The 16000-nt window shown below is 31.2% G+C and overlaps 2 protein-coding genes and 1 long non-coding RNA gene across 4 annotated transcripts; 1 reads left to right on the forward strand and 2 right to left on the reverse strand.

Moving 5' to 3' along the window:
* On the reverse strand, positions 369-3879 carry LOC109358202 (auxin-responsive protein IAA27-like). 2 transcript variants are annotated; one of them, XM_019602301.1, is made up of 6 exons: positions 3297-3879; positions 2262-2488; positions 1666-1789; positions 1501-1562; positions 680-733; positions 388-632 (listed from the first exon to the last, which is right to left on the reverse strand). In XM_019602301.1, exons 1-5 carry the CDS (start codon positions 3773-3775, stop codon positions 696-698), a joined length of 930 nt encoding a protein of 309 aa, XP_019457846.1. In that variant the 5' UTR covers positions 3776-3879; the 3' UTR covers positions 388-632; positions 680-695. The 2 variants fall into 2 exon arrangements, with proteins under 2 accessions (XP_019457845.1, XP_019457846.1); XM_019602300.1 differs by having other exon boundaries at positions 369-733; positions 3297-3878.
* LOC109358204 lies at positions 8660-9117 on the forward strand. Its single transcript, XR_002108927.1, has 2 exons — positions 8660-8926; positions 9029-9117. It is a non-coding gene; the product is annotated as an uncharacterized LOC109358204 (long non-coding RNA).
* On the reverse strand, positions 12524-15413 carry LOC109358203 (DNA-directed RNA polymerases II and IV subunit 5A-like). Its single transcript, XM_019602302.1, has 4 exons — positions 15075-15413; positions 13888-14067; positions 13240-13353; positions 12524-12859 (listed from the first exon to the last, which is right to left on the reverse strand). Exons 1-4 carry the CDS (start codon positions 15273-15275, stop codon positions 12734-12736), a joined length of 621 nt encoding a protein of 206 aa, XP_019457847.1. The 5' UTR covers positions 15276-15413; the 3' UTR covers positions 12524-12733.

A 16000-nucleotide genomic window follows, 5' to 3' on the forward strand; every position in this document is an offset into this window, starting at 1 on the left:
ACAGAGTACTGCGCAATAGTTTCATGTTCTAACAGAAACAAATTTCCTATAAAGAAAACAACCAACCCTTTATGCATGGAAAACAGATTTACTGCAAAATGGAAGATTTTCTCCTTTGGTAAAAACCTCGAACCACCTTTTTTTTAAAGCTTGATTTAAGAAAAGATTAATTTGAGACAAATCATGGAAGATTATTATTGTATCAGAAAAAGTTTGTAAGAAATGACCCATGAAACATCAAAATAAGACTTATGTTACATCCATTGAACGAGCATGGCATGACATGACATGCTCCTAAAAAGTGAGGAAACCATAAAGCTTCTTTATAAAATAAAACAAAGTATGGTGTTACTTTCTTTTCCTTGACATGAAAATTAAAATGCTCACTTACATTAACTTTAGAGATATTGCATAAGTTACTTAAGAAATACAAAATTTACATACAAACATAGCTTTAGCCTTATGAAGTCCACAACAACAGTGATTAAGAGAAATGATGGGGAAACAAACCTAAGAAAACCTTAAATGTCTGCAACAATATATTTTGCCTAATAAAAGTTTGTTTAGGACGCTCAAATCTCATATGTAGAATTATACATGAGCAAGGAAGAGAGGCTCCAACTCCTACCCTGCTTCTGGTATCATATGATGTGCTTAAATGTGAGTTTGGATCTTTCTGTAACAACAGCATCGTGCTAGTTTCGACTTTTGCTCTTTTCCATGGCTCTAGGTGCTGCATGAATCAGATTGAGGCTTAAATATGTTACAAATTTTCCCATTGCTATTGATAGTATTAAAGACAAAACTGATCTTTAGGTGTTTGTGATGCTGTTCACTAGAACATGAAGATGTATCATAGCTCACCAATAAAATATAAAATGTGTGATAGTGTTACTCATGTTAAGTGTTAGACATGTTATATATTTAGTACACAAGCACCTAAAGAACAACACCTAAGTTTTGTCCTTGTATTAAAACCTTCAAGAGATGGTAGACATCTCATAATTTTGTAAAACTGAGCAATGAAAATATGATTGGTTAGTAGGGAGTGTAAATAGGCAATTTGGAGTGTCTATAGCCCCACCCTCCATTATTTACATATAATATTGTAAAATGAAGTAGACAATGGAATTCTATATAGTGTAATCATATTGGAGGAAAGAATTGAAGCTAGAGATCACAAATTCCATCAATAGCTCATGTAATGCTATATAAACAATAGTTTACACATAGAAACTCCAAGCTCATTTTCTGACTGGAGGATTTTTTGCACAAATTGGCATGCAATTCAACACCTATAGATATATAACATGCTTTTATCTCTCAAGTTTCATATACCATTATTTAAATAATTCAGATATTATAATCTATGTTTTCTTTTATATATAGTTCTTGAATGGAGAAAACTCATCAATCATCACATGTACAAATCAGGAAAAGAGAATCCGAATATGATAAAACTCTAGCATAGATTATAATGTGTCGGCCTGTGAGCCATACCTAGTCCAATTGCTTCAGAACTCTTCATTATCCTCAATCTCTTGCAAGAGTCAGTGAACATCCTAACAAAACAATAAAGTTAAGATAATTGCAGAATCAAATACACATCAAAGATATCATATTAGAAAATGCACAACATTATGTGACAAATTAAAATGCACTTACTCCCATGGAACATCTCCAACTAGCATCCAGTCACCATCCTTGTCTTCATAGGTGAGCACATATTCAGAACCATGGAGGAGATCCATCAATCTGCTTTCACTGAACTTATGAGAACCACATTGACCTGCACTTGTCATTGATAAAAACATCAGAATCTATGTTAAAGTCACTCACCCTTCCCTTAACAGCTGAAGCTTCCGGGAAAGTTAGTTCATGACATCGTCATGAGAGCCTCTATGACTGGTCTAGCTTTCGATCTTTTCCGTCCAACAAAGTCTTGTGTGAGGACATATAATAAGGCTAATTGTGTTATCTCACCTAACAGCTTAAACTTTTTGGAGAGATCGCTTATGACAATTTCTTTAACACAGAGAATGTTCCACTGGTAAAGAACTAATAGACCTATTCATTGCACTACTACAAATTTCCTCAGCTGATGGAACCAACTAAACCGAGGTTGTGATATTCAAAGAACTTAGGATCTGGATTTAATCATCACATAGATTTAAAAGGATGCTATATCTGGTCGGCATACATTCTTTATATTTGTCTCATCAAAATCACTTATTGCAATTTACAAGTAGAAAAAAACTCACTGATTGTAAAACAGCTAAACATCTTTTCCAGTGCTGAAGATAGTTCCCTGTATGTGCTAAAGATTTTAAGATCCACTTTCCTCAAGTAAGGAGCACCATCCATGCTGATTTTTACATAAAGGCAACCAGACTTCGATTCTGTATCATCATCATCATTCTTTTGAGGATGAGTAGCCATTGAATTCTTCCTGAAAGAACGGATTGGTGGCCATCCTACAACCTGTTCCCTGATTCACATAAGAAGGCTCGACAATTACACTTCATAATAGGGAGTTTGAAAGGAAACTCAATTGAGAATTTGAGATATAAAACTTTTTCTGTAGAGATCTCTGATTATAACTTTAAAAACAAATGGAGTCTAACTAACACATGTTCAATCCAAAAACATATACAAAATGAAATCAAAGACAACCACGATGGAAAAGAAAAACTATGGAACACCCAAAACAAGCATCAGATGATGATCAGCATAGGAATATTGTTTAAATCACAGAATAGAGTTAACAATTGCTTCTCTAACACAAGAGGCTAACCTGAAAAGATAATCATCAATAAGAATAGTTACAGGCTTAGACATCTCAAAGTTTCATCTAGAAAGATTCTCTTCACCCTTTAAGATTAAATTTCAACCAAGTAAAAAAAAATCAGGGAAAATAATCCTTTTCTTCTTTCTTTGAATCATCCCATCCCGAATTGCTCATGAACATCATTTACTTATTGATTCCATGAATTTGTTAGCATGCACACACAAATGAGAAAACTATAAATTGAGACATGGCAAAAACCAAAAAATTCACAGAACTTAAGAACCAACATCAACAACAAAACTGGACAAACAATTGTCCGGGGAAACATAATCCAGCAACAACAAAAAACAACGGTATAATTTCTTTACAAGAAAAACATAATATAGCAACAACAAAAATTAGACAAATATTTTACAAGAAAAACATAATATAGCGACAACAAAAATTAACACTACAAACAAGAAGAATAGACTGATAAGTGATAAGGATAAAAGGAAGAAGATGGTACTTTGCAGGAGTAGCAGATATCTGAGGCTTCTTATCATTCAATGGTTTTGAAGAGTGAACTATATCTTTCACAACAGATACTTTTTGTTGGCTGCTACACTCAGCTCCAACAAGAGCCTTAGCAGCAGTAACACCCCTAGGAGAGAACAAGTTACCATCTTTACCCAAACCCATCTCAGATCCACCATTCCCAGAGAGAACCCACTTGCCAGAACCACCATCAATAGCATCTGAGAAACCCCTTTTGGCACCAGAAACCAAACACTTGTTGTGCATGCTTAAAGGGTACAACACAACATTATTCTCATTTCTGTCTGGTGATTCAGAACCAGGCAAGCCTAATCTTAGTTCAGTAGCCTTAAGGTTTAAGCCACTGCTACCAGTGGCTTTAGTTGTATGAGTAAAGTTTTCAGAGGTTTTTTCCATTGTTGGAAGCTCTGAATGTAAGGCTGCATAGCCTTGTTCTAATGGCAGAGACATCAAGTTCAATATCTAACACTAGTACTGTTACACTATTACTTATTATTCTCAAATGTAAGTTGATGAATTGAAGAGAAGGTTCTGTGAGGTTTTTGAGTTGTGTTAGTTCTGTTACTATATAAACTCAGAATGTAACATAGTGACATATCACTCTCACTTTAAGGTCAGTTTCTACCTTTCTATTTCTGTCAATAAATTATTAGTAAACAAAAATTCAGAAGGAAGGTTTGTTACTTTTAAAATAGAAAGCCATAAGCTTTTTTATTCTTTCAAGTTTTATCAAATTAAGTATAGTATAACTGAAAATACCTTGGTCTAATTGTGTACCCCGCTTGAATAGGGTTCAATTATTCGAAGTGACAGTTGTTCGATTGGACAACCACGAAGTTTAGAAGGAATTAATCTTTACTCAACAGGTGAGAGATACTCTTAATAATATCACAAAAATTAGTTATAGTATGAAAATTATACACGACGAACATAAAGATCTATATATAACTATTATATTATAAATTATTCATTTATATTATATTTTTGTTTTGAAAAAATTATTGATAATTAAATATAAATAGTAGATGATATCATGACAATGTATAAAACTCTTATATTAAATATGTATATATTTTTTCATTAAGTTGTTAGTTATTACCCCGTTCTAAAATATTGACCAGCCCTCCGTCCTCTCCATATTAAACTGACATTAATATTTAAGGTTATATTTGATGACTCAAACTTAATAACTATGATTATTATTAAGTTAAAATAATCACACGTGAATTGATGAATGTGATTGTGGATGATAATGACAATTGACAGTGGAAGGGTTTGGGATAATGAAAAATATATAATATGGGAATGTGATTTGCAAAAGAGAATATAGAACTGCGTTTTGTTTTGTTTTTTAAATAAAATATGAAATTCGAAGATTGTGTTTTTTCAGATTTTAAAAATGTTGTGAATCTTTTTGTGGGCAATCACTCCGACAAACCACAGAAAGTCTCTGCAAACTTTATTCATCTTATCCTTTGTTTTTTCTTTTTTTGGATCAAGAATATTAAATCATTTACAATAATATATTTTTTTATTATAACTTAATGTTTACACACAGCAATTAATATATGCGTTATGCTATATCATATTTTTCACTTAAAAATTAGGGATTAAGAGTGATTTAATTATCACAAGATTTGGGCATGATTCTTATATTAACTAACATTTCCGTAAATACATATGAATAACTCATGAATAGTGAATTACAATAAGATTCAAATTCTAGCCTACTCATCTTTATTGATTACAAAGGAAATTGTTATCCCTTTTTATGATTTTTGTAGCATAATTTATTTCTTTTCATTATTAAATTTTAAAATCATTTTCCATAACAAAACAGAACTTTAAAAGCATTTAACATGAAATAATTACATTTATAAATTGTAACATAAACTTTTGATAAAGCTAACATATGGCACATATGTACACATGTGCTTATAATGGAAGTATATATATATACGTGGATATCATGGTGTACGTGTGTACAAAAATGAGTGAAACTAAATCAAAATAGCATTATTAAAAGATATAATGTCCCACCACTATATAAAGTTACATTTTTTTTCTCTGTTGATTTTGTAGAATGTGCGCCAAAAGCTAAGATGCGCTGGAGGCAGTGTTTGTTAGAAGGGTAAGTGAGGCTCAAAAAAGCTAAGCAAGGAATCACAGAGAAAATGACAGGACAAACAGTTTCCATGCCCCTATTATTATAAAATATAAAATTTAATATCTACTTAATATAAGTGTATAATATTTTTATATGGTGCATTGCATTGAAAGTATAAAAAAGTCATGTGTTGTTTACATGCATTATATTTTCTCTGAAAATATTTATTTCTTTGAACAAAATAAAAATAAAGGCATGTTGCTGATATCCCAAGCTTATATGCTGCTTTGCTTGGATTAAGGAGGGATTAAAGATTTCTGACAAGCAAAAAGATTTACAAGGAAATGAAAATGAATCAGAAAGTAAAAAGGAAATGAAACTGAAAGTATAATATCTATATGTTCTCAATTTAAAGATTTAAATAGTCATTGTATCATTCATTATTTATTTGTATTTTTTTATTTTGGAAAGTTAATAATAATTAAACATAAATGATGTAGGATGCAATGACAATGTATCATACTCGTTTACATTTATTTATCATCTTTTGGGGTAAAAAAGAAGTGGCTGTGGAAATTTCTGTTCTTACTTAGCCTTAATTGGTTCTCTACATTTTTTTCAGATATTTGCAAGACCATTTTCCTAATGCCACTTACATTGAAATAGATAGAACAAAAATGGAGTACAAATGCAAGGACTTGTAGGATGTTAGTGTCGAATTTAAGTAGCTTCACCCACATTGAAATTTCACCTCAAATGTTCATCATACTTTATGATAAAATTATTAAACATCATGTAAGAAGGGAAAATTGAAGTTAAAATGTTATCTATAAGACTAGTGTGCCTTTATGATAAGATTTAAATACCATATTAAAGATTCAATCAACATCATGCTGAGTTGTTTAGCATAGAGAAAGTAAAGAAGTATGTTAGATAAACTCGTATGCAATATACTAGAATGTGGGGTTTTAGGACTTGGGATTGTGTGTTAATGCACCAATTACTCATCTTAAGATGATTATTATTGTTTGGAGGTCATGGACCACATACATGAGTTGTGATCAAAGTAACTTTATATCACATAGTACGTGTATTGTGGATCATAGATGAGTCAAAAATAATGGGGATCTTTCAAAATTGTCTCCTAACTTCGTGACAATGAGATTCCACTTGCAAGTTTTAACACTAATTGTAGTTAGGCAAAGTTTAAACACCAAAAAAAAAAAGATTTTGAACTTCACCCATAACTTAGAATTTTATAACTTCAATAGCTTTATATACATATATTTATTGTCTCTTTGATTTTAGGATGTGTTTTATATAAATAAAAGATAAAATATAAGTGAGACACATAAATATTTATTTGTTACAAAAGAAACTATCAAAACATTCGAAACTCAATCACATTTATGCTCTTTTCATTCGAAACTTCAATAGCTTTATATACTCTTTCTTTAATGAGAAAACTATTGCATGGAGCTAATACATTATTGTTGATAAATATGACTTTAACCATCATCAAAACATTGAACAAGAGAATCCCAAGAGAGGACCCACATCCCTAGAGTGGGTCCCATTTCAAAAATTATTTGTTTCTTACTTGAAGTTGGTGGCCCCAAGAACATAGTGGTAACAGCAAATGCTATTGAGCAGTGCATCAACCTCTATTTTTATTCCTCTCCTCAAAGCAAGTTTATGATGGCAACTCCACTATCTTTAATGTTCAATTCAATACAGATTTTATTAAGAGCCATTCTTCTAGCTACTATCCCATTCATACAAAAATCATTTGTCTCTAACAGTGTCTCATTCCTTGTCGTGTGTCAATTACATATTGCTACATGATTAAAAGAAATTTTAAAAAACAAAAGTAATATTCTGATTAATCCAAGACAGAGAATGAGACATCATTGAAAAATCATTTACATCTCAATCAATATGTCCTATGATGGTTGGGCCCAATCTGCCATACACTTATGCTAAGTTATGGTACCTTGCTAAATGGATAATAAGATAAATCTCAGGTTTTAACACCCCACTTATGAGGAACCTAATATTTTTTACTCCATACTTCATTTTGTGCATGTAGTGGCCTTAACATAGTCCTCATTTTAATGTTTTATTGTTAAAAGTAAGAATGAGGCAAAATCTAAACCAAAAAGAAAGGACATGACCTAGCAAGACCAAAAAAGTAAGTGAAAAAAGAATTACAGCTACGAAACAGTGAGTTCAATAATGTCTAACTCTAACATGTAAAATGGTTGTCATAATCGGAGCAAAGACTTTCTGGTAAGGGAAAGTGTAGGAGACAGCATGAATCTTCAAAACAATACTCTCTTGACCCCATCTACGATTTCATTACACATAAGTGGAGTCCCAACCACTTTATTTTTTTCATTTTTTAGTCCTAAATGGACATTCATACTTCTGTATGAATAATTCCACACTCTGCAAATCTGACACACTTGATAAGAGAAACCTGGTCCTACCATTTTAGTTGCTCTTGTACAAGATTCTCTTGATTGAGACAACTAAACAAGAAAAAATAACTATACATATATATTAGGATTTGGTGCAATAAGAAAATGTTAGAACTTGTTTAGTCCACAAATATAAGCCATTGGATGAAAATCATACGAGGCAAATCAGAATTTACACACAACTCAGGAGATCTGAGATCTGAGATCTTCATCTAACAACTCAAATTTTCGGATTGTGGCATTTATTTACTGCAACAAAATCCATTCCTACACTTATATATGGCCTTGAATGTTGAAATATTTATGATCACAGTTTTTCATTTAGTTACAAATGTAATTGTGAAAATACAATGGTAATCCAGCTTAATAGACTAGACCATCTTGTTTCTATGTTCAATCAGAGATCACATCCACACTTTTCATTTGTCTAATCTTTTTTTCAATCATGGGTGACGGGTGCGCTGAATCAGAAATCATAACATCAACTCGTTTAATAAAATTGTTACAGTTTAAAGAATGATACTAAACTACTAATGTAAAAAGAATGTTATAGAAATGTGCAGTAGTAAAGTGTTTATAAGACTATATATATATATAGAGAGAGAGAGAACTCAAAAACCTAATAGTGCAAAAGGAATTTAAGAGGGACGAAAAAATAACAAAGTGGAATTCCATATAAAGACACTACTATTACTACAAAACCAACAGCCATAATACAAAGTTTTTTTTGTGTGCAGAAACTAGCTGAAACCATACATTGCATGGTTACTACAAAAGGGAACCAGGACCAAATAGTATTTATAAATAAGGTCATTTATGGTTTGGTATGGACCTGTCATTTTAGCAATGAATCCTTAGGCAGATATATTTAAAGAACTCTATGAGGAAATCAACAAGACATAAAACTTAAACATGTGTTGGCAGTGGCACTAACATCACTTTTTGGACCTGAAATAAAGGTCTTGATTCCAATTTTCAAATCATTTTTTCAACACAAGAGAGATTGTATATAAGGTATAATTTTTTCAGTGCAATCCAAGCAAATGCAGCACTATTACTCAAGTCAGGTCATGTTTGTGATCAATGTAATACCTATTCATAACTTTTTTTCTACAGAAGAGAGTCTTATCAAAGGTTTTTAAGGCAAGGATTGAAGCTTTGTCATGTAGTAAAGCTGTGTAGTAGTGGGAATGTGGGATATTACTGCAAAAAGCCTGCATGTAATTTTAATGCATTCCAACTTGCATTGCAACCATTAAGGGGGCCTGCATCAAACATGAATTATTGACACTTAAAGGGGCCTGCACCTCACCCCTTGTACTATGATTTAACTTGAAACTTAAGGATCACCACAATTATATTGCAGTATAAAACCAAAGGATGATTCTTTCATAGTGCTACTGTAATGCTACCCTTTTACACCTGGACCCATACCTTGTTTTTTTCTTTCTAGTAACAATGACTTATATGCCATCATAATTGTTTGGCTCTTGGAATTTATCAAAATGAACTCAACATCACATGGTTACAAAATTCTCTCAATAAATATCTGAACCAAATACTAATTCTAGTTATCACAAACCTCATATTAGTTTATGGTACTTCACAATATGAAGAAAGTCTATAATTATATAGTAAAAAATGATGAGCCAGATACTGGTACTGTATAAGTGTATATGCATGCCAAAATGTGCTGCAGATTTTGTAAGTATGCTTGAGGAAATTTGGAATAAGACCAAAGAGGAATATGTGACTGTTTAGAGATGTTAAAATATGTACTTCTGTCTTATCTGTATAATGATTCATGAAATCAACAAGAATCCTCTACCTTGTACTGTTGTACACAGAAAGTAACATGGTCCTTAGTCTAACAATTATATGGCCCTTGCTAGCTTAATCGATTGTATGGCTTGAAAGAAAGATCTATATATCTTAGAGCATTCAGTGAGTTTTCTGAGTCCTGATTTGAAAATACTTTTATTTTTGTGCTATTATTTCATTAATTTTCTATATTAACTAGCTAATGCACTGCCATGATCCACTTTAGCAATGGTTTTCTCAAAAAGAGAAATTTTATTACAAAAAGAAAGAGTTATCAAAACTTGTATCTCATGCCAAGGAACAGTTCTTTTGACAATATTATTTTTGTGTCTTTCTGTGATAAAAGTTATAATACAACAATAATGATAAAGATAACATTATGGTATATATGTAGATCCTTGTAAATTAAAGTAATTCACAATTGATATAGTAATATCTATCAGAAAAGATGAGTACCGAGCTAAATGAAGTTGAGAAGCTTCATTTTATTATGGAATTATTGATTCTTAACTTACAAGGAATATAAAAATGAAAAGGGTAGCATTTACAATGAGACAAAGTGTTAAAATGTGATTGATTTGATTGAATTATCATTCACTGTTAATAGGCATATTGTAAATGTTTGAAAAGAAATTTCAGTGGTGCACCCAAGTTGAAAAAGTACGCGTGATTAATAACACTAACATCAATGTGAATCTTCAACTGCGCCCTGTCAAAACAGTAAATTTGTAATAGGCACTATATAGAGCCAAAAAAATTAGCATGCAAGTTAACTATTTTTGCATCAATAATGAACCAAGCATGTGTGACAAAAATATATTTTCAATGCTCTTCCTTAGCCATATGGAGTATAATATATAATGAAACAGGCTATACAAATCAGAATTGATTAGAAACAAATCTTGCTTTTGATTTTTTCCCTTTAATTTCATTGGTGATGAAGAGTTTCAAATATAATATTAGTAGATAAGAAAGATTGACAGCTAAACTGAGAAAATCCTCATCTGTGTGTAGATACACATTCATGAACCTTCAACAAATAGATAACCAAATATTAGTTATTCTAAAGAGGTAGAAATGGATTGATGATATATACATAAACCAAAATACAAAAATCAAATTTCAGTCATGAATTAATGCAACATTGATTTGAAAATCATATCACAAGACACCATGATCTTCTAATATATTGCACCACATAGGGCTTTAAATATAACAATGTCCGATCCTCAAATAATGTGACATCATGATTAGTAGTAATTTGTTACATCACCTATTAGAGGTATGGTTTACCTTAATGGGTACCATATAGAAACCCCATACAAGTTTCCAACTAAGATTTTGTGAGAGAAATAAAAATTTGATCAATGCATCAAAAGTGTAATGTCATTGTCCATGGCCAACTTAATGGCATAGCCAATTTAGCCAACTTCGACTTGGCAACTTCATGCCTTCAATTCAGTTCTTTCATGAGAAAAAGAATGCATTTTTTCAGTACAGAAATTTAGTAATAATTTGGTTATTTGTTCATGTTTTTATAGTGTCTTCTCTTCAAGATTGCAAGGGGAACATTACAGAATTAATTGTCTTATTAATACTTTTAGATATTTAATAAAACATTAGTGGGTTGATATAGAGATATAGAAAACTTTTGATATAAAGGATTGGTATATTCTTCATAATTTAGTGTGTGACATGCTGATGTGACAACCAGAGTGACAAGAGTATTATTGCAATATCTATTTACCAGTGAGTGAGTAAAAGAAGTCTGTTTTAGACTTTTGAGATGTCAATTATTGATACAAACTTTAGGAAGTGCTTGGGAATTTGACTTTAGGGACAACAACTCATGTGCATAGAAAAATACAAATGCATTTCAAGCTATGACTCCTAGCATACTCATCACACAAAAATGCTATCTATATGCTATATAAAAATACATGGAAATGAGTGGAAAATATGAATAACAAGTGGTACTAATCATTTTATCATTTAACATATGTTGATATTCAAAATACATAAAATAAGGGAAAGGGCAAAGAAACTGGACCGTGAAAAAGAAGTTTGAGAAAACATGTCTCTACTACTTCCTCTACTTTTTTATACTTTAGAAAGGTTAAGATAGTGAGAGTGTGATAAGGATGGAAAGAATGATTAAAACAAGGACGGTTGCAAGTGGAGAAATGAAGGTTTTGTCATCAATTATCCATAAAATGGTGTACCTAAACCTTGTGAACATTTCTTTGTATATACTTTGGTTTCTTCATATTGAAGTATTCAGCATACATCAACAATAATTGTGTGTTGCATGCATGGCTTGTAGAATGTTATATATTGACAACAATTGTGATTGATACAGAAATCCATGACTCTCATGGGGCGATACCTTCAATTGTGATGGGGTAATTTTATATGAATTCTTTTACGTGGTTAGTTAAAAATTATAAACTTTGAGATTCACTTTATCTTATATGTCATATGTCACAGAAATAATAGAACAATTCAAAGGTTCAAAATAAGGGTAAAGGTGGTGTTGCCTTTTATCTGATCAAAGGGTTTGTACTTATTCTACCTTCAATTTCAGATGAGTAATCATCATCCTACCAAATTCTTCGTTAAAGTGACATATGTAATAAGATGATATTACTTTTCTTATTTTATAAGAAGATTCATAGAAAGATATGTCATTTTCTAATTTCGACATTTCCAAGATGATTAGTGTTGAGCCATACAATAATTTTTGAAAAAAGTATCCAGTGATTCGCCCCAATTCTTTTGGGCCCAAATAACTCAATTTATTTCAACAATTGCTTAGATTGCATATCCATCTTATTTGGAAAGTTACCAAACTAGATTGGAAGTGAAAGATTCCAAAAAATGTGATCCCATTCCAATTCCTAGTACCAAAAGACATTATATATATCCTTGTTCATGGTTCATATATATAATATGAGTAGGTAGCATAATGCAAAAAGTATTATTCTAAGTCGGAGGAAATTCTTATACAACAAATCGGTAAGTAACATATCTTCCTGCAGTTTCACTTGGCCTGATTATCTTCACAACTTGTCCACGCTTCAGTCCATAATATCTTGAAACAGGATCTGTTACCTGGATCCTAGGTAGCTGAGAACAACACACATAAACATGTCATTAACTGAACAAATTTGTAGTAAAATACTAGAATTGCAATATGATATATGCAAATATGCATAAAAAGACTAGTACCCAGATCATGAAAGAAATAGTAAACAAAGCATATCATAAAATTTATGATTCAATACAATATTCAATACTAAGGTCTCGTAAGTAAATCATGTCTATAGACAAATCATTTACAACTAAATCTTTCTTAATTGTTTCGATTACATAAAATACTTAAGAAAATTTTCTTAAACACATATTCTTGATTTCTCAAATGTAGGAATACAATCATCTGTACTCAGTAGAATTTATTTTACATTATTGAATATATCTAGTGCATCAAACTCAATTCACACACTGACCTGAGTTTCCTTTACAGTATATCTCTCAAGCAAAGTTTTCTTTTCTTCATCAGTCAGAATTTGATGTTCAGGGACAAGAACATGCTCCACTATGTTGACCAGAAGTTCTGACTCCTGTATTAGCAGTTCTTAAAAATTGTAAATATGTATAAAGCATAAGGATTGAAGAGAACAATGACGATGCAGTAACAGGATTTCAAGCTATTCTAGCTAAATACAAAATAGAAATGGGAAGAAATATTAATTATTTAAATGTAGAAGCTAATGGAATAATTATAAGAAGATAACTTCTGCACATATATTATTGTGCACTTGAAATGATTTTTTTTTTAAAAAATCAAACATACTTTTCAGTGCTTAACTTTTCAACTTTATCAAACACACCTAGAATATCATATGAATGATGTTCAATCTCCTAAGTACATACAACATCTACTGTAAGTCTGTAAGATGTATCAAAGTGTTATATATATAATGGGATATTTATGAATTATGACCACCTAATGAAATTAGGTGTCTGCCAAAGGACTCTGAAAGAACCCACAAAAGAATTAGAAGACAAAACAAATAAGCTGAATGCATCTTACGAAAATTGTCATTTGTGAGTGAGCAAGTGAAATTTTGAAGAAATCAAATCAAGCGTGTCACCTGAAAAACTTCCAAGTGAAAAGTTGAAGAAATTTCACTAACGCAAGTCTTGGCAAAGGGAGTCAAATTCTGTTGACAGACCAAGATAGCCTTGAAAACATTTTCTGATTTCATCCGGTTGGTATAAGTCTTCATGGTTTTTACCCCAACCTTAGCTTCATCAGGAAAGAAAACATAGATCTGGTACGAAGACAACCAACGATATGAATATATTCACAAAGTGAGAAATGAGGAACAAGACAAAGTAACTAATAATCACTGACTAATCACATGTACATGTGTAACTAGCTAAATGACTTCAGCATCAAAAAATGCAATTATACATCACTTTACCTTCACAAAATCACATTTCGTTATATCGAAAAATCAAGGTACAAGTTCGAAGATGTCCTAGATTGCTTTATGGATCTTCATTGTCTCCCATTTTAACTACATTCTCAAGAGTATAGCTAATGTATATCACACTCACCAGAACAAACCCCCTCATGTCAATCATTTTATCAAATGGGTGAGAGATGGACACAAGAATATTAGTAGAGACACTCTCAACCGAAAATTCTATTATAACTTTTGTATCTATTACTCTGAGAAATGTTAGTAACACACTCTTTAAATCCCACATTCAACACATACACTCTGGTTAAATTTTGTGTGGTACCTACAAAATCACATGGGTTAACTATCAAATTAGTCGGTCCCACATGAACTCTGGAGTTTGCTCATCTCTCAACTTCATTAGACCAAATGACAGGAAAACAGAAACAGGACACACTCAATGACACAAATCAATAACAATTCCACATTGCAGAAAACAAAGAGAACACAGCTACAATTACTAAATTGTGGCCCACAATATCAAATTGTTTTAAACTGTCGTTGTTGTTGCGATTACAGTAATGGTTGCCGTTATTGCCGTTGGGAATTATTTTATGATTAAAAAACTATTTTTGAATTCGATGTGGCCTGGTGCGGTCCAAATGTGGTTCAATGCGGTTGCGTTGCGGCCCAATGCGGCCGCATCATTGTGACAACCGCAACTACGATAAACACAACATAACCCTAACCGAATAAAACTTGTACAAATACAAAGCGATGCATATATAAGTGTAACTAACTAACAAACTAACAATTGAATAACAGTACTAGTTAGGGGAAAAAAAGAAAAGAAAAAAGAGTGAGAGTGTTACACGATCAGAGTCATTATCTCTCATGGATTTCATGAAAGTGAGGTCCTCCCTCTTCATATTTTCACCAAACTTGTTCTTAAATTCATGTTTAGACATTTCAATTTCTTTGTTATGAACAAGATAGCCTCTGTCCTTAAGCATCTTCAACACCGTCCTTGTGATTCTGTAAAGCCTGTTGGTTTCATCTTCCGTAAGCACCATTCTTCAAATTCTGAAAAAAAATCACTCTTTTTTCTTATATATACCCAACACGTAAAGGTGGTAACTTTCTCTGTGTGAGAGGGTTTAAGGGTTTAACAATGGCTGCGCTTTCAACACATGTTTGTGATGGTTTAAGGGTTTCACTAATTTATATAACTATGGATCATTTTCAATTTGGAGAAATAAAAAATAAAAAATATCAATTAATAAAAATAGTTTTTTTTTTTTACTTTTTCATAACGTATAAAGAAATTGAATACTATATCAATTACTAAGTTAATAAGTATAATTTCAGTCAAACTTAAATAGTTATATATTTAATTTTAGAAAAATAAAAGAAATATGTTATAAGTTGAAAATATAAATTAATAATAAAAGTAAAACGCAGCAAAAACTAATTTGTGTCATGTAGCTATCAATCACTTCTACATATAGATTATTGTTATTATTATCAATCAATAGCTTAAAGTTTTAAAATAGAAAAAGTATATGACCTTTAAAAAATGGTATATTAATTTATAATATCAATATACCATTAAAATTTATAATATTATATTAATTTTTTAATATTATCACCATTAAAATTTTCCTAATTGTTAGTATTTTTTTAGAAGAAAGTATGAGTATTCAATTTTATTCTTTATTATCAGTGAGATCTGTTTTTGTTTGGTATGTAATTTCTTTTTTAATTTGATCATGTCAATTATAATAATTCAGGAATATTG

Source organism: Lupinus angustifolius, chromosome LG10 (genome assembly GCF_001865875.1).
Source record: "Lupinus angustifolius cultivar Tanjil chromosome LG10, LupAngTanjil_v1.0, whole genome shotgun sequence".
Lineage (NCBI taxonomy): Eukaryota > Viridiplantae > Streptophyta > Magnoliopsida > Fabales > Fabaceae > Lupinus > Lupinus angustifolius.

Coding starts and splice junctions, on each gene's coding strand:
- LOC109358202 (XM_019602300.1), bottom strand. CDS start 3,775: ATGTCTCTGCCATTAGAACAAGGCTATGCAGCCTTACATTCAGAGCTT. Junction 2,489..3,296: donor ATATCTGCTACTCCTGCAAA/GTACCATCTTCT, acceptor TATGTGAATCAG/GGAACAGGTTGTAGGATGGC. Junction 1,790..2,261: donor GTTTAGCTGTTTTACAATCA/GTGAGTTTTTTT, acceptor TGACAAGTGCAG/GTCAATGTGGTTCTCATAAG.
- LOC109358203 (XM_019602302.1), bottom strand. CDS start 15,275: ATGGTGCTTACGGAAGATGAAACCAACAGGCTTTACAGAATCACAAGG. Junction 14,068..15,074: donor GAGATAATGACTCTGATCGT/GTAACACTCTCA, acceptor TCTTCGTACCAG/ATCTATGTTTTCTTTCCTGA. Junction 13,354..13,887: donor TTCACTTGGAAGTTTTTCAG/GTGACACGCTTG, acceptor CTGCTAATACAG/GAGTCAGAACTTCTGGTCAA.